The sequence below is a fragment of the Camelina sativa genome, chromosome 11 (genome assembly GCF_030686135.1).
Source record: "Camelina sativa cultivar CO46 ecotype springtype chromosome 11, ASM3068613v1".
Taxonomy (NCBI): Eukaryota; Viridiplantae; Streptophyta; class Magnoliopsida; order Brassicales; family Brassicaceae; genus Camelina; species Camelina sativa.
This window is the reverse complement of record NC_141890.1, coordinates 32619348-32638701: the sequence shown is the minus strand read 5'-3', so window position 1 is coordinate 32638701 and position 19354 is coordinate 32619348. Positions and strand designations below refer to the sequence as shown.

At 41.5% G+C, this 19354-nt stretch overlaps 1 protein-coding gene across 1 annotated transcript; it reads right to left on the bottom strand.

The window, feature by feature from the left end:
• Positions 1-5327: 5327 nt before the first annotated feature.
• LOC147934721 (uncharacterized) lies at positions 5328-6312 on the bottom strand. The gene is made up of 2 exons (XM_087472761.1): positions 5839-6312; positions 5328-5693 (listed from the first exon to the last, which is right to left on the bottom strand). The coding sequence occupies exons 1-2, from the start codon at positions 6310-6312 to the stop codon at positions 5328-5330; spliced, it is 840 nt and encodes a 279-aa protein (XP_087328887.1).
• Positions 6313-19354: the final 13042 nt, after the last annotated feature.

Here is a 19354-nt window from a genome sequence, read left to right as displayed (position 1 = left end):
GTCGCCAATAGCAGCTTCAGCAATCACATTGCCTTCTGAATCAAGCTTTTGGCCCTGCTCATTGCGCAAGTGGCCCTCTTGATCCCTCAAAGCACCATCCTCATCACGCATCAGAATGACTGTGTTAACCATCTTTAAAGATTTGGCTGCTTTTCGGTTTTCACGCTCTAGCTTTCCCAACTCTTGGTTTGTAAGCTTCACAGTAGGACCAGTCTTGGTGCTCCTTGTGTGAGGCTTATTAGGCATGTACCTGAAACACCAAAGAGAAGAAAAACAAAAACGTGTACGTAGAAAATAAAAACAAAAATTTAGACGAAACTAAAAATTCAAATCTAATGGTACATCAAAGAGTCCCCGGCAACGGCGCCAAAATTTGATAAGCTCAAATTAATCCCTGGAGCTACTCTCTCAAACAAGAGATCATTGTAGTACTTAGGGGTCGAATTCCTCAGAGACTCAAGATCAAACACAATGGATTATAGAATTTTATGAATTACGCTAAACAAGATAATTTGAATTAAAATAAACAATGCAAAATATTAAATAAAAGTGTTGTGAAATCAGAAATCAAAAGATTAAGTCTAGGGAATTTCTCAGGATATTATGAAATATTAAATCAGTAAATTAATTAAGGTTCAAACAATTAAAAATCAGATCTAGAACTCTAAACTTTTGGTAAAATAAGTCAGTTCTCACTGCAATTATTATCTAGATTTAAAACCAGAAAATCTAAATCTCTTTGTAAAGTTCTAAGTTAAAAATTAGCTTTAAAAACAGGTTTAGATAAGTTCACAAAATTATTAATTCAAATCTCTTTGTAAGAAATAATTTTGCTCATCAATGATTTAATCAGGAAAACAATTATATTCTCATATCAATTTATTTTCCTATGATAACAATTCTAGGTGATCAATCAAGAATTACTGTGAAGAACAACCAAAGATGAAGATCTAGAAAGATAATGAATCATAAATAAACAGATCTAATAAATCATAAAATCTCTGTGAAAAACCCTGAACCTAACAAGCAAACTACTCAGACATATTCAATGAAGAACAAAACATAATTCTGAATAATAAGCAATTGAAATTAAAAGAGTAGAAAGGGAGTTCAAGAATTCTTCTTCTACAAAGCAGATCTTTCTCTCTCCAAAGCTCTCAAAATCTCACAGGGTTGCAGGAAAATAAAACTTGCTAGAAAATAACTTCAAGGTTTGCAAAACCTAAAAATACTATTTATATGTCCTAAAACATGTCAGGGACTTGTGTTGCAAATATGGAAAACTTTGGCTGAATTTGTAAAACTTCCAATTCTTGTTTTCTCGTCAGATAAACAGGGTGTCGACTGACACCAAGGTGGTGTCGATCGACACCCTCACTCTTCATCGATTCCAAGTTCGTTTCTTCGGGATTAATGCTCCAAAATGATCCAAATTGCTCCACTTTGCTCCATTCTTGCTAAAATCCTAGAAAACCTGTAAATACTCAAAAACATCATAGAAAACAAATCAAAGGACTCTAAAAGACTCCTTATAGCATGGCTAAAAACCACAAAAACCATGACAAAAAAAAATTATTATCGTTTTATATTTTCAATTCAGATATTTGGTAAAATAACTAATTTTAATCGAATTGTTTTAATATTGAAACATTGTGAAATAAAATGTAATATATGTATATATCAATAAGAGAATAGAAGTATTTATATATACAAGAGTTGCCTATACGTGATAAAACTTTTTTTTTTTTTGAACAACCAACTACTTTCATTAAAACTCACATGGGTTCATTACAAAGCATATGTGCCCTTTTTGCCAGGGCATCGACATTGAAATTTCTGTCTTTTGGGATGAAATTGAAAGTACAGCTAACGAAAGAAAACGAAAGATGCTGGATATCAAGAAGAATCCCGTGAAGTTCCTTGGATCGGATCTTCGAATTGAGGGCTTTGACCATCGTTTGCGAATCCCGATTCAAGAGCAACTCTAACTGTCATGAGAGTTGCTATTGCTTCGGCCATCAAGGGGGAGTCGACATAGTCGGAGGACAAGGAGCCTTGGATCAGCGGTGCATCGGATCGGTTTTTGAAGATCCAGCCGAAACCCGCTTTTTTGTTCGCCGTCCAAGCAGAATCTGTGTGACAAAGTATCGTGAGGGGGTGCAAAGGTGGTCGTGGACCATTCAGGTACGAGATCTTTGATAGAATTTACTTTACCTGAGCATGTTGCCATTCTTTAGCTCTGGTGATTGCTAACAAGAGAATTTCCTTTTCCCGGATCTGTTCTTTGCGAAAAATAAGACGATTACAGGCTGACCAAATAGACCAGAAGATCCAAGTAAAGAGAGGACCTTGACCGACCCCCGAGGGTGGGAGGCTAATCAATCTGAACCCGACTGAGATTCCAAATTTGACACTGTGAATGAGTTTGGGTCGGAGAGAGCCTTTGAAAGGGGCTGAAGACCAGATCTTGGAGACGCACGGGCAGTGGAAAAAGAGGTGAAGAACATTTTCCGGGTTCCCACAGTGAGGACAGTTTGCCGCCTCGATGAATTGTCTGTAAATAAGATTTTCACCCACCGGGAGGGCGTTCTGGGCTGCTTTCCACAGGAGGAGCTTTACCTTGGGGGAACAGTGAGTGGACCAAATGTTATCTTTCCATTGGAAGGGTAAAGGGGGATTTCTCTGGGAATGGTCAGTACTTTCCGCAGTCTCCACCTTGGGTATATCTTGATCTTTCATCATCAGTCCTTCATAGTAGCCAGACTTGGTGGAATATTGGCCATCATTAGAAGGTAACCAACCCCAACTATCTGATCCATGAATTCCATTTGGTATGAGCTTAAGAATATCCTCCTCATACTGGGGAAGAATCTGATGAATGAGGTCTCTATACCAGGTTGTCGAGTTTGGCAGTAGGAGGCCCAAGACAGTGAGATTCTGGTTGGCTTCAGTGGGTGGACCGATCAGTGCAAAAGCTTGTGAGATAGATAGCCATGGGATTCTCCATATCAGTGTCAAGGCTCCACTCCCTAACAAGCGTCCCAGGTGGGGTTTGAGTAAATCCCTACCAATACAGATACTTTGCCAACCGTGTGAAGCCGAAGTTGGAGGTGAGCAGTCTATAAAAGAGGTGTTCCTGCAGTATTTCCTGAATAAAACTCTAGCAAGTATGCAGGTTGGGTTAGACAGGAGTCTCCAGCTCATCTTTGCCAGCAATGCAAAAAGTTTGGATGTCTCTGAACCCTAACCCTCCGTCCTTGAAGGATTTATCCATTTTCCTCCAAGCTAACCAGCACATTTTTCTTTTTTCCATCATTAGAGTCCCACCAGAACCGAGTAAGTGCGGATTAAATGCGTTTACACAGAGAGTTGGGAAGCTTGAAGCAGGACATTGTATATGATGGTATGGCCGCCAAGACAGTTTTAAGAAGAGTTAGTTTACCAGCCGAGGAGAGGAACCGGGATGACCAGTTCAGGGCCCATTGTTTATTCTTATCAACAATTTCACTGAAGAGATATTTTTACTTACGTCCAAACAATTCCGGTAGTCCCAGGTATTTACCTTGGCCTCCCTCCTTTGATATGCCTAGTTATCTTTTGTCTTCAATCTTGAATTCATTACTAGTCTTAGAGGAGAAAGTGATGGAGGACTTAGCTTGGTTTATTTGCTGACCAGATGCCTCCTCATATTTTTGCAGGATATTTTTTAGGGTCCGGCAGTTCTGTTTGTCTGATCGGCAAAAAAACATGGTATCGTCCGCAAAAAGGAGGTTGTTTACTCGTGGACTTTGTTTTGACACTCGCAGACCCACAAGACGTCCCTGAGCTTGAGCATTATGGCAAAGTCCAGATAAGACTTCACTACATAAAATGAAAATGTAGGGAGATAGTGGATCGCCTTGGCGGATACCCTGGTGGGGGTTCACTAGTCCTTTAGCCTGACCGTTGATAAGGTAAGTATATGATACTGTGGTTATGCATTGCATGATTCATGTAGTCCATTGGTGATGGAAACCTAATCTGTCGAAAACAGCTTTGATAAAATCCCATTCTAGCCGGTCATACGCCTTGCTCATGTCTGTTTTGACTGCCATAAAGCATCTTAGTTTAGCTTCTGATGTCTTTAAGTAATGAAGAGCTTCATGTGTAATTAAGACATTGTCTGAGATAGCTCATTGTGGGACATATTTTCTGATATACAGGTTGCCAGGATTGGTTAGAGGCGGTGAGATAGAAGCTTTGCAATGATCTTGTAATAGACAGAGCAGAGAGAAATAGGTCGATAGTCCGAGACCTTTGAGGGACTGGTAATCTTTGGTATGAACCTAACATGGGTGTGATTTATATTATGAGGGAGGGAGCCAGATATAAAGAAGGATTGGATTTCTGCAACAACTTTATCAGACATTGTCTCCCAGTTACTTTGAAAGAAACAAGCAGAAAAACCATTAGGACCCAGTGCTTTGTCCGGATGGATGGAGAAACACGCTTGTTTGATCTCATCAGCAGAAGCCATTTGGAGAGTCTATTCCCATTACTGGAGGTAAAGATATCATGGAAATACGAGGAGATAATAGATGCTATCTCTTTTTCCTCGAATACAGGAAAACCATGTTGCATTTCGATAACACTATTATTATTGATTGCCCGTCAGCCTTTTTTTACAGCGTGGAAGTAACCGGTGTTCCTATCTCCCAAAGCTAGCCATAACTGGCGACTACGATGTTTCCAGAATTCTTCCTCTTTTATGTATGCCTGAAGTAAGAGATGATTTAGGGAATCAATCTCAGATTGTCTACAGGTAGAGTCACTCATTGCTTCCTCCAATTGTTCTCTAAGGTTCAAGATAATAGCTTGACTATTAGCATGGTGCTTCTTTGACCAGCTTATGATAGCTAGGCGACACATGCAAAGTCTCTTTTCCACTTTCGCATTCGGGAGAGGGTTCCACGCTTCGGCTATCAAGATTTTGACTTCCTCGTTACTCCTAAGCCGCCTGTCGTATCTGAACAGACTTCTCCTTTACTTTTTAATAGGTTCGAAAGAAGTTACCACCGGTCTGTGGTCAGAGCCTTCTAACCGGAGGTACTCACATCGTCCTGACGGGTAAGCTAAAGTCCACGAACTATTTGCCATAACTCTATCCAGTCAACATTTGACAATGTGCGTATGTCTCTTTCCCGTCCAGGATATACAATTGCCCGAGTCCTTCAAATTGTAGAGATCACAACCTTACATGAAGGATCTAAAGTCAGAGTAAGAACCTTCCGACCGAGGAGGTCCCCCTGATTTCTCATTCCTATGGATGATATCATTAAAATCGCCCATCAGGATCCACAGTCCTCCCTATCCTTAGCTTGGGCACTTAAAGTGTTCCAAATATCTGACTTTTCGTTTCTATCCGGCTCTTCGTAAACAAAGGTAGCAAGGAAAAAATTCTCATGTGCTTTAATTTTGGCATTAATGAAGTTTGGACAATAATCGAGTATCTCTACCTCCAGATTATCTTTCCACAGGAGTGCTAAACCACCAGAAGCTGGAGATAGAGGGGGAACTAGGAAACTTTTAGGAAACTCCAAACTTTGCAGTTTGTTCAGAACAAATTCAGTAGGATTTTTTGTTTCCATCAGGAAGATAAGGTCAGGACATATTTTTTTCGAGATATCCTTTGACCTCCGAACTGTCATGGGGTTCTCCAGTCCACAACAGTTCCAACTAACCATTCATAAGGAAGAGGGGGTGGTGAATTCTGAAAATCCACTCTCTTCCTCTTTTTGTAGTAGGTATAAAATTGATATTGGGTGAACCCGTAGAGGGGGCTTTCTTGCTGGTACTTACAGTGTCAGAGGTTTCACCTTTGGAAAGATTGACTGGAGGGGAGGCTGATTTAGAGGTTTTGGATCTGCTGGAATTACCTCTGGCAATTGTAGTGGTGCATTTTCCTGAGGTTAACTTTTTTGGTGAGCTTTTCGTAAGGTATCTCTTTTGTGATTTAGCTCCTGGTAGGACTAGACTTTGTTTCCCGGTAGGTTTGTGTAGTGGAGGCCGTCCTCTTCCCCGCTTAACAGTCTGAATAGCTTCATTGACCAAAAGAGGGGAGTCCTCGGTCCTTATTTGTAGCGGGTTGGACACACTTTCTTGGACAGTTGGGTCCTCAGGGGTGGGAGCAGCGGCATTCATGATTGTAGAGGTAAGGATTCTGTCTGCAGTTTCCTCCATTAGGTTTATTGATTCTCCTTGTAGGACTCTAAGTTTATGAGCAGCACTCTCTGTAGGATCCGCACACGAGGTGTATTGGACAGTAGCCTCCATCAATTCTTAAATGATTTGGTCTCTGGTTGGGGTATTTGCAGGAGGGTTTCTTCCAGTCGAAGTGGTTAGGTTCTGTCTACCCTCAGGTGACTTGACCAAGGATAGAGGTTGAGAGGTAAGAAGGTCTCTTTGGTTTCGTTCAAGTGGTGGTCGACGGGGTCTAGAAGTGTCACAGTTGCCATTTAGTGGGGGTAGGGACAAGTGGGATCTTTCTCTCCATTGTAGGTTCCTTGGTTGAGAGTCCGTGGGGGTTCGATCTCTATTATGAAATTTGTGGTATCTAGTCTTGTCGGTAGATCTTCTGTAGGACTCCCTGGATCTAGAGTAGTTTTCATAGGGGAGTCGATGGTTTATACGGTTCTCCTCTCCAAAGTTACGGTTAGAATCCAACTCCATTCGCTCATGGGTTCTCTTTTGAGGGATTGAGCTTCTCTGCGAGTTTATGCTTCTTTTAGGGTTGTGGGGTCGTGATCTTGGAGCCATAAAGTTGTCTTCGGGGGTGTAGTAGTTTCTCACTGTTCCATGGGAGATAGGGTTCGCTCTCCTTGCTGCTCCTCTGAGTCTTTCAAACCAGGACAGTTCTTTTTTTAGTGGGTAAGCCTTAGACAATGCTTGCAGTAATTTTTCAGGTTTTTATACTCCAGATATATCAGCATCTCTGACCCGGTTGAAAACTCCACCACTGTTTCCTTGAGTAATGGTTGCAGTCCATCAAGCATTACTCTGATCTTCGCAGAGTCTGGGGAGATATCCATTTCCAAGACCTCTCCTAGTTCTTCTCCTATAGTTTGAAGCATCGCTGGTTGCCAGAAGTGTTTAGGGAGTCCCTGGACTTCTACCTAGAAGGGGATCTTTGAAGGCAAAGAGTCAGAGATAATGGGTTCCCACCGTTGCAGAATGACCATCCACTGGTCAAAGTGGTACAATCTCTCTTCTAGAACTTTGAGTAGATCTTCCTCATAGTCAAATTAAAATTGAAAGATGCCACGACCAATGTCAGAGCCTCTAGCTTTTCCTTTCAGATTCTAATGGTTCACTAAGAAAGGCAGCACAGCCCAGAGTCGATGTCCCGCAGGGTTTGTAAGACGACCAATGAGGGTAAGAGAGTTCTCTTCAATAAGAGCAGAGCAGTCAAGTTTAGGGGCTTTTATACGTTTTCTTGGTGGTGGGGGAGTAGCCTCGGGTTATTCCCTTTACTTTCTGGTATGCAGGGATTCTGGTAGTCATAGATTCAGGTTTTATGCAGCTAGATGAGGATTGTCGGTTGAGTTAGCAAGGGATGAGGAGGGAGCTGAAGATATACATGTAGGGGACGAAGTTGGGAAGCAAGGTTGTGAAGATTAAACAAAGATTTGGGTGGGAATCAGAGCTATGAGGGGGGGGGGGGGTTTGCTGCAAATTCTGGCCTGGAAATAAGGTTTGAAAGTTGACTTGGGGGAGGGTGGATTAACCATTGGATAAACTCTTAACGGTCGGGTAAAGACTAGAAAAGGGTACCTTTTTAGTGAAAGAGGTTAGGTGAGATCCGAGTAAAGACTTGCATCCTGGTTTTGGGGGGGGGGGAGAGCACAAGGAAACGTGCCTAGGCTTTATAGAATATTTACATATTTTCTAGGCTATTACCCCCTCACGTTGATGGTACGTAATCCGTAACACCCAACATGGACAAAAGCTTTTCAAATGTTTGTCTAGGGAGAGCCTTAGTAAGTAGATCAGCAACCTGGTCTGTAGTAGAGATATGTTTCGTAGTAATAAGCTTAGCAAGAACAACATAACGAACTTGATGACAATAAGATTCGCTGTGTTTTGTACGCTCATGGAAGACATGATTAGCCGCAATATGAATTGCCGCCTAGCTATCGCAATGTAGAGTGACAAGAGCGATGTGAGCAACACCAAGATCTTTGAGAAGAGATTTTAACCACTTGATTTCCTTAAGAGTGTGCGCCATTGCTCGATACTCAGCTTCAGCGGAAAAACTTGAGACAATCTTTTGCTTCTTCGTTTTCCAGGAAATAGGAGAGTCGCCCAAATAAGTGACATAAGCAGAGAGAGAACGACGAGTTAGAGGGCATGCATTATAGACGGAGTCGCAGTAGGCAGAAAGATGTAGAACACTATCAGACCGAAGTAAGATTCCTTGAGCTGGCGATCCTTTGAGATAGCTGACAAGACAAAGTGCAGCGTCCCAATGAGCCCCAGTGGGCTGCTTCATAAATTGGGAAATAATATGAACAACATAACACAGATCAGGACGGGTGATTGTAAGGTAGATTAAACATCTGATCAGACGACGATACTGCTCAGGAAGAGCAAATGCGGGACCTTCGTCGGTGGCAAGTTTGTGATTCAGCTCAATAGGAACAGGGGAAGGCTTACAACTAAGCATACCTGCTTGTTGAAGAATATACAATGCATACTTACGATGAGAAAGACAAAATCCATCCAGACCACGCGAAACTTCAAGACCAAAAAAATACTTGAGCTTACCGAGATCCTTCATGTGAAAACAAGTATGAAGTTATTCTTTGAAGTTAGCAATGGCCATAAGATCATTCCCAGCAATAATGAAGTCATCAACATAAACCAGTACATGAATAACCGAGGCACCATTCTTGAGAGTAAAAAGAGAGTAATCAGCATAGCTCTGAATAAAACCAAACTGACGAAGAGCAGTCAACAACTTTGCAATCCAGCATCGTGGGGCTTGTTTGAGACCGTATAAAGACTTTCATAAATGACAAACCTTAGTAGGATCAGAACATTTAAAACCGGGTGGCAACTTCATATACACTTCCTCCTCAATATCACCATGAAGGAAAGCATTGTGAACATCCATTTGGTGCACCTCCCAGTCCTTTGCAGCAGCAACATCTAGCAAAGATCTAACGGTTTCGCAACCGGAGCAAACATTTCTTTGAAATCAGTACCTTCTTTCTGGTGATTACCCAAAGCAACCAAACGAGCTTTCTGGTGCTCAAGAGTGCCATCAGAATTAACCTTCAGTTTTTAAACCCATTTGCTATTAATTACCTTCTTACCAGGAGGCAGATCGGTGATATCCCATGTATGGTTGGCCTCTAGTGCGTCAATTTCCTTGGACATAGCATCGCACCATTTTTTAATAAGAATATCATCTTTAAATTGCGTAGGTTACGTGCTATCAAGAATAACAGCCATAAAAGTAATATGATTGGCAGAAAAACCAACAATAGTCAAGCAATTAGAGATAGGATATAAAATTTTACCAAAGACCGAATCTGAGGATGTTGAAGTAGGAGAAGAAACGTGGCGAGAGTGGACAGAATTAGTAGCAGGCTTCTTCTTATCAGCAGAACTAGTGATGAAATCCTTTAGAAGGACAAATTTCTTCTTTTTGCGATGTCTTTTGTCCAACAACTCAGGCAAATCTGGAGATGACGAAGAGACAGACTCGTGTAGTGGTAGTGCCTAATCGACAGATGGAGTAGGAACGATCGAGTTGTCAGAGGGATCGGTCGAGCATAGAGGGATAGAAGCAGACGTACAGTCGATCCATTGCTCGGATCAGTCAATCCACTGCTCGGATCGGTCGATCTACTGCTCGGATCGGTCGATCCACTGCTCGGATCGATCGATCCACCACTCGGATCGGTCGATCCACCACTTGGATTGGTTGATCCACCGCTCGGATTGGTCGATCCACTGCTCGGATCAGTCGATCCAGAATTGTAAACAACAACAGCATCAAGAAGCGACGTACGAGCTGGAGATGAAGGAGTAGTAGACATAGTAGTAGAGCGAGCAGGAGATGTGATGGATAAGAACCAATCATCATTCGCAAGCACATGAGCAGTAGATGAACCAAACTGAGTGGGTGTATCACAGACACGCCAGGCTTTCTTACCATGAGGATAGCCGAGGAAGACACATCTCCGACTGCGAGAAGTAAACTTATCGTTGTTACGTGGACGAATAAGAGCATAACATAGGCAGCCAAAGGTCTGAAGCATGTCATAGGAGGGTCTTTTACCAAAGAGAACCTCACACGAAGATTTTCCTTGCAAGATAGGGGAAGGTGTACGGTTAATGAGAAGCCGCACCCTCTCTGGCACAACCATCGAGGTTTGTCTCCCTGACGACGCTGAGTCCGATCGGCGTAGCTAGGCCTTTAGTTCTGCTTCTTCGTTGTTCCCTCTGTCCTCTTAGCTCTGTTGATATTTTTTTTAGTCCTACCGGAGTCCTTTGCAGATCCCAGATTTTGACTTTGAACATGCTTCAGCTTCTTCCGCCCCCTCCCTTCCCTCGGTATCTGGTGACTTCTCTCGCTGCTCTTGCCCCGTTGAGTTCCCAGCCACCGGCTTCCCGGTTTGAGATCTCCAAACGCCCCAACAGCCTCAAATTCCGCTCCTCTCACCGCCTCCTCTCGCAGTCAAAATCGACATCTTTTCGCTCCTCGGATTCATTTCCTCTCAGCCATGTGCTATTTGGTTGCAGCTGGACGGGAGCTCTGTCTTGACGCTGGAGATGGTGAAGACTTGGACGCAAATATCTATATCCCCGGCGTTCCCTGTTTCACCCCTGATAATTATTCGACCCAGGTTTGTGCTTCATTATGTTCTCGGAACCCTGGCAATTAGGTTGCTCTGGTTAATACATGGATTATACATGATTTGGAAGCTACTTTGACCCTCTAAAACTGGCTTGAACCCAACTCCTTTAGACCCATGTGTCTATTTAGTGTTTGGCCATGCTTGACAGGATATCTCTGATTGTAGAATTTGCTTACTCAGAGCCGCACTTAACAAGTTTCTACCAAGCCCCAAATCTGTAGAACCAGCTGTTTCTGCTTGGTCAAGTCGAGTTTCACTCGATAGCAGAACGCTGGTACCCTCTGATTTGCTTGAAACCTACTTGTGTCGAGACCAATATCTTAGTTTGGTTTTGAGGACTGCAATGCTGAGCTCCTTTAATGATTCCAACTCGTCAATGTGGCGGTTTTTGACGCTTACATCCTTTGTCCCTATTTGCCACCTATCACCAAATGGTCGACACATTCAGCTTCATCACGTACCCAGGTTTGAATCATCTTGGGGTGTCACTTTTGAAGGAGACAGCTTGGTGAAACTGGGCATTATGATCCCAGCTCTATGGAGTGGGGGTTACACATGTTTCACTAGCCTCTCTTCTCTATCTCTACCATGCTCAAAGCTTTCCAGAGTGCAAAGCATCCGCTTTTTGAAGCCTCCGCCTATAAGCTTGAAGACTAATGGCATTATGACCACTATTCCAAGTTGTAACCGCAACCTTTTCTAGCTTAACCCACCAAACCACAGAACCACCACCACCATGGTATCGACCAGTAACCAGAGCACTCTTATCCTTGCTCTCATCCCTGGCAAAGCTTTTTCTTCAGCTGTAGCCCTTCACACTTCGCCGCTCAGTCTTCGACTCAAGATAGTGGTCATCGTCTTTTCCATTGATATGCTCATGGAAACCGCTTCGATATGCCTTGATCTCACATGTTCCAATATGCTTTGTTGCATTTGACTTATAGCTCTCAAGCCTTTAATATCGCTTGCCTCTATCTATCAATGTACTTTTATTGTTTTTATCTTTGGAGTGTGTCCTCCTTTGCTATTATGTAACCCAACCAACTTTCTTTGTATGTTGATTTCTATCTAATAGAATGAGATATATGTTTGTCAAAAAAAAAAAAAAAAATGTACGGTTAATGAGATGGGTAGAAGTGAGGATACTTTCCCCCCAGAACTTGACAGGAAGACTCCCTTGGAATAGAATCGCACGAGCAACATTTAAGATGTGTCGATGTTTGCGTTCAACACGACCGTTTTGCTGTAGAGTATCAACACACGAGGTTTGATGGAGAATACCGTGTTCTTGGAAGTAAGAAGTGAGACACATAAACTCAGTGCCTATGTCACTTCGAATGACCTATAGTGGTTTACCAAACTGACATGCCGATATGGCACAAATTGCATATAAGTTGCGAGACCTCTATTTTAGCGGTCATGAGATAAGTCCACACTGATCGAGAAAAATCATCAACTAGTGTAAGAAAGTAGACAACACCGGTTGTAGTTGGAGTACGATAAGGACCCCAAACATCGTAATGTATTAAAGAAAAACATTCCATTGTTTTATTATTGCTAATAGGAAAAACTTCACAAGTTTGTTTAGCTTGAAAACAAAAATCACAACTCTCAATTTGATCAAAACCAACTGAAGACTGATGACATTCTAGTAAAAAACGCAAAACACTAGTAAAAGGGTGACCGAGCCGATGATGCCACAATGCTCCAGAAACTGTTGATGCTAAGGAAGCCTTGTTAAATTTGTACACTCCCTCACGTTCTTCCTGAAACGAGTTCCTTTCTTGTGTGTGTGTGAAATGGAATGTGAATGAATGATGTGATGATGATGATGAACAATGGTGAAAGCAGGGTGTTTCAATTCCCCTTATGCAATTTTAGTATAAGAGGTATCAATCCTAAATGAGTGAATGCAAGCAATCAAGGTGTGCAATACTTGTCTAAGTTAAGCCAATTATAGAGGGTGTTTGTCACTAACAACCTATTGCAGAATGTAAAAGCTGAATGGACAAGATACTAAATGTAATGGAACATAATGATTATGGCTATAATGAAACTAGAACATAGATCAAACTATAGTAATGCAGGTAATGAACTAATGCAAGGAAAGTAATGAACATGAAACTTAAATGAATGCAACAGAAATGCAACTAGAATGAAATAAGAAACAAGACAGGACAGACACAAATCATAAACAAGATTTCTGGGAATGAACTCGAGCAAGCACTCGATCGAGTGCAGGGTCGAGCTGGACAAAAACGTAAAACAGAGCAATGCATACAAAACAGAGCAAGACAAAAGTAAATCAAACAACGATCAAACAACAAGATTTAGACTAAGAAATCAATAGACAAGGAAGGTCTTAGGGATGGATTCATGGGCTGAACTTAGATTGTGGTTATCTAACTTGATCAACAAACCTCAATCAACATGAGCTAATCTCTAGACATTAATCTCTAAGAACATGTTAATCCACTCTCATGGCAAAAACAATCAAGCTCATATATTTCTAGACTTGTTCTCACAAAGTAAAGAATCTATACAAGCAAGCCTTAAGAAATATGTCAAGAATCAAACAAGACTTCTAATCTCTTAGCAAGCCTAATGATAATCTCTAGATCTAGCCTTATCTATGCACCTTAGACATTGGTGTGATGCTAAGAAGCTTGAGATCAAACCCTACCCTCTCAGTTATAGGATCAGCATTAAGAACATCTAGCCTAGAAGAGATCTACAACAATCAAGTTTGACCAAATCAAATAACCACAACATCCATCCAGCCTAAACCATCCCTAAGAGCTAAGGAAACTACTCACAATCACACATGATGAACAGCAAAGTCATAAACCCAGAAAAACATGAAACTTGCATGATTAGAAAGATAAAACAGAGATCTACAATATTGGAGAAGGAATCAAACTCGAATTCTTGATACTTTGAAAGTTATGAAACAAACAAGTATGAAGAATCTTGTGTTTTTTCCTTCAAAAGAGGTGCAAGATCTAAGAAATAAAAGTGCAAAAAGCATAAATTCCCAAAAAGGGTAAAATACTAGGTTTGAGAATATCTAAAAAGATGCATCCTGGTGGCTGCAGCGTACAAGGTCCTTAAATAGGAAAAAGGAGGGGAAGCCCTAAAAATGCTAAAAGACAAAATAGCCAGGCGGCTCGACCAACTCGACCCGGTGCTCGGTCGAGTAACCGGTCGAGTTGGGTTTTCTTGTGCTCCTTCCACTCGGTCGAGTCTCTCTCAGCACACGGTCGAGTGTTTGGTCGAGTCCACTGCTACTAATATGTAGACATTCCCATTTGAAGGAGGATTAAAAGGTCCCATGAAATCAATTCCCCACACATCAAATATCTCAAATTCAAGAATTGGATTTTGGGGCATCTCATTCCTTCTTGTGATATTCCCCATTCTTTGGCAAGCATCAAACTTTGTGATGAACTTGTGACTGTCCTTGAATAATGTAGGCCACCATAAACCAGCTTGTATGACTTTCTGGGCTGTCTTGAAACTTGCAAAATGGACTCCATAAGCAGAACCATGACAATGCCCTAGCACTCCTTCAACTTCATTTTCTGCTATGCACCTCCTAAACAGCCCATTTGATCCCTTTTTGTATAAGTAAGGTTCATCCCAATAGTATCCATTGATGTCCTTGAGGAGCTTTTTCTTCTTATAAGGGTCCATGTCTGCTGGGATTTCTTCACACACCTTGTAATTGACTATGTCAGCATACCAAGGTAGATCTTCACTTTCAAGTGCCATCCACTCCTCCATCTCATCCTGCTCGATCGAGTGCCCAAACATACTCGGCCGAGTGCTTGTTCGAGTAGTTGGGCGAGTTGGAGGCCGAGTTGTCCCAATTTGCATCAGTTTCTCCTCAGGCATTGAATCATCGATTGGAATCTCATCCTCTATCCTCATTCTGGACAAATGATCAGCTACTCCATTCTCTATCTCTTTCTTATCAACTATTTCCATGTCAAACTCTTGGAGAAGCAAAATCCATCTCAACAACCTTGGTTTTGTGTCCTTCTTTGAGTAGATGTGCCTCAAAGCAGCATGATCAGTGTACACAATTACCTTGGACCCTACTAAGTAACTTCTGAATTTTTCAAAGGAAAAGACCACTGCTAGAAGCTCTTTCTCTGTTGTTGAATATCTTCCTTGAGTTTCATCCAAGGTCCTATTTGCATAGTAAATAACATGCAGCTTCTTATCTTTCTTCTGTCCTAGAACTGCTCCTACTGCAAAGTCTGAAGCATCACACATAATCTCAAATGGAAGATCCCAGTTTGGAGCTTGGACTATTGGAGCTGATATCAAAGCAGCCTTGATCTCCTTGAAAGCCTTCAAGCAATCTTCATCAAAGTTGAACTCAGTCTCCTTACAAAGCAACCTTGTTGATGTTCATATATTTTACCCTGTTTTCCCTTAATATATTCACATCTTTTGCATCTTTTGCTATCCATTTTGACTATTATTGCATAGCTTTAGGACTGTTCTTGCATTAGAGTTTAGTTGCATTGCATTTGCATCTTTTCATGCATAAGCAGGTGATTTTGGAGCTTAAGGAGCATGGAAGCAATGCTGAGGAGAAGTGAAACAATCATGAGGAGAAAGCAAGAGAGCTAAGGCTGAAGAACCAAGGTCCGGAGTCCAACTCGACTGCCCACTTGACCAGACACTCGACCGTGTGCTGAGAGGGATTCGACCGAGTGGGAGGAGCACAAGAGGAGCCAACTCGACCGGTCACTCGACCGAGCACCAGGTCGAGTTGGTCGAGCCGCCTGGCTATTTTGTCTTTTAGCGTTTTTAGGGCTTCCACTACTTTTTCTGTATATGGGCTTGTACCTGCAGCCACCAAGGGAGTCCAGCTTTTTAGAGAGTAAAAAACCTAGTTTTTACCTTTTTTGGGATTATTCCTTTTGCATTTTTTATTTTCTTAGATCTTGTACTTCTTTTAAAGGAGAAAAAGACTAAATTCTTCAATATTGTTGGTTTCATAACTTTCTTAATATTGAGAATTTGAGTTTGGTTCTTTCTTCAATATTGTAGATCTTTGATTTATCTTTCTAATGATGCAAGTTTCAGTATTTTCTGGGTTTATTACTTTGTTGTTCATCATGTGTTCTTGTGAGTAGTTGCTTAGGATCTTGAGGATGGGTTAGGCTAGATTGTGTTTGAGGTTTGTTTGATTTGGTCAAGCTTGATTGTTGTAGATCTCTTCTGGGATAGATGTTCTTAATGCTGATCCTATATCTGAGAGGATAGGATCTGATTTCAAGCCTCTTAGCATCACACCAATGTCTAAGGAGCATAGATAAGGCTAGATCTGGAGACTATCATTAGGCTTGCTAAGAGATTAGAAGTCTTGTTTGATTTTTGAGATATTGCTTAATGCCTGCTTGTGTAGATTCTTTACTTTGTGAGAACAAGTCTAGAGATGCATGAGTTTGATTGTTTCTTGCCATGAGAGTGGATTAAACATGTCTTAGAAATATATGTCTAGAGATTAGCTCAAGTTGTTTGAGATTTGTTGACCAAGTTAGATGACCTCAATCATAGTCCAGCCCATGAATCCCTCCTCAAGACCTTCCTTGTTATTGATTTCTTAGCTTAAATCCTGTTGTTTGATCGTTGTTTGATTTGCTTTTGGTATTGCTCTGTTTTTCTTGTGTTGCTCTGTTTTGCGTATTTGTCCAGCTCGACCCTGCACTCGATCAGCACTCGATCGAGCGCTTGCTCGAGTTCCAACCCAGAACTTGTGTTTATGATTTGTGTTTGTCCTGTTTCACTCTAGTTGCATTTCTGTTGCATTCATTTAGTATCATGTTCATTACTTACCTTGCATTAGTTCAATACTTGCATTATCATAGTTTCTATTTCTGTTTTAGCTTCATAATTGTCATAGTCATTCTGTTCCATTTGCATTTAGCTCCTAATTCTTGTAGTTTTACTTTCTGCATTTTACATTTCATCATAGGATTGTTAGTGACAAACAACGTTTACATATGGCTTGACTTAGACTCATATGCACATCTTGATTGATCACAAACACTCAGATTGGATTGACACCTCTTATACTACAATTGCATAAGGGGAATTGAAACACCCTGCCATACATTCATTCATAAGTCATCATTCCATACATCATTCGCCAACCAAACATATGTGTTTCAATTTGGCGTCGTTGCCCATTTGAATGTTTATTTGTGACAATTAGGGTCATTATTAGTCTAAGATTAAATTCTATTGCTACCTTGATCACTACTAATCTCGATTCTTCTTCTGCTTGTCTGTGTTGAGTTTCAGGTACCAACTCGACCATCAACTCGAGCTAGCACTCGACCGAGTGTTGATCGAGTACCTGATCGAGTACCTGATCGAGTGCTGATCGAGTACCTGATCGAGTACCAGCTCCAAGCAATTTTAGAATCTCTTTTTTGACTACTTCCTTTAGGTTGGGGTGAAGCCTTCTTTGAGGTTCAATACTAGAGTAGGATTCATTTTCAAGGTGGATTCTATGCATGCAGAGACTAGGTGAAATTCCTTTAATGTCATCCAAAGTATAACCAATAGCTTTTCTAAACTTCATTATCTCAACAACTAGCAAATCAAACTCTTCCCTACTCAAGTTAGCATTTACTATCACATGATAAGTAGAGTTCTCACCTAAAAAAACGTACTTTAGCCCAGATGGGAGAGGTTTTAGCTCTACTTTTGGTGCTTTCAGTTCAGACCAGTCATCTGTGGAGGACTCGGTAGTGCACTCGGTCGAGTGGTTTTGGTGCTCGGTCGAGTGTATGCTCGAGTAGGTGGTCGAGCTCTCTGTATTTGCTGTTTGAACTGACCAGACTTCCTCTCTTAATGCTGGTAATCCCTCAAAAACCTCTGGATGGTATGATTCTCTACAGGAGTCCAATATATCTTCATAGGCCTTGGTTTCTTTATGGATGAACCTTTCCTCTCCACTTTTGGTCAAAACAGTTCTAAGGTGATCTTGTTCTGCTAGCTCTTCCATCAACTCTCCTGATAATTTGTCCAACTCTTCAACCCAAAAGACTTGTCCTCCAATTGTTGGTTTCTTCATAGCCTCTACAATGTCAAATGTCATTCTGAGGTCCTCTCCCAAGTTGAGATCAATCTTCCCTTATCTCACATCAATTATTGCTCCTGCTGTAGCTAGGAAAGGTCTCCCCAAGATCAAAGGATCTTTTGGTTCTTCATCCATTTCCAAGACTACAAAGTCTGTTGGGACTTCCACTGCTCCAACTCTAACTGGTAGATCTTCCAAAACACCATGTGGTAATCTTATTGATCTATCAGCTAAGATCAGGGATATGTTGCATTGCTTATACCTTGTAAACCCTAGGCACTTAGCAACTGATAGAGGCATTAGGCTTACTGAGGCTCCCAAATCACAAAGGCATCTATTGAAGGTTAAGGGCCCTATAGAGCAAGGTAGAGTAAAGGAACCAGGATCTCTTAGCTTTTGAGGGTTCACTTGCTTTTGGATTATGGCACTACACTCATGGCTGAGAATCACCATCCCTTGAACTTCTTTGATCCTTTCCATCACAACATCTTTCAAGAATTTTTGGTAAGGAGGGATCATCACAAAGGCATCTATTAGAGGCATCCTAAGCTCAATCTCTCTAACTTGTTTGTCAAACAATGCCTTGTATTTTTCAACCATATGTTTCTTAAATCATCCTGGGAAAGGTAGTGGAGGCTTGTAAGGAGGAGGAATGAACCGGACTACTTTTTCTTTGGAGGTAACTGGCTTGATTTTCTCCTGAGAAGCTGCTCGATCGGGTACTCGATCACTCACTCGGTCGAGTGTGTGGTCGAGTGGTGCGTCGAATTCAACGGTGTTTTCATTCTGAGTCTCTTCTTGTTGAAAACCCTCCCCTTCTTGAATTCCACTGTCCTCAGTGTTGGGATGTGCTCCTAGTCGTGTTGGTAAGACTCTTCCACTGCAAAGATTGATAGCATTGGCAAATTCAGTAGATTGCTCAATAGCTTTGCCCTTGTGATGGTCATGCTTTGGGGCAGAAGCTTGTTGATTTTCCATAGTCATAATCCTGGAAGTCAGTATGTCAAACTTGGCATGAAGTTCACTGTAAATATCTTCTATCCTCTTGTTCAGCTCAGCAAATCTGTTTGCTGCCTCAATCTTCCCATTGGTTTGCCCAATAAACAGTTGTTGCATCATAGCTCTTAAGTCTTGTTCTTGGCCTTGGCTAGTCTGAAACCCTGGTGGGGGACACAATTGGGGCTGGAACACCTGTTGTTGCTGCTTGGGTATATAGTTTTGTTGCTGTTGAGGCTGTTGAGGAGGGTAGAATTGATCTTGTAGGTTAGCCACATTGTTACTCCTATAAGAGAGATTGTTATTCTTGAATCCTCCTTGGTTGTAACCTTTGAATCCTCCCTGGTTT

Bases quoted from the DNA above. Each gene is read 5' to 3' on its own strand.
- LOC147934721 (XM_087472761.1), bottom strand. From the start codon at position 6,312: ATGGAGGCTACTGTCCAATACACCTCGTGTGCGGATCCTACAGAGAGT. The intron at 5,694-5,838 runs GTAAGTACCAGC...TGTGGACTGGAG, and splicing joins AAGGTGAAACCTCTGACACT to AACCCCATGACAGTTCGGAG.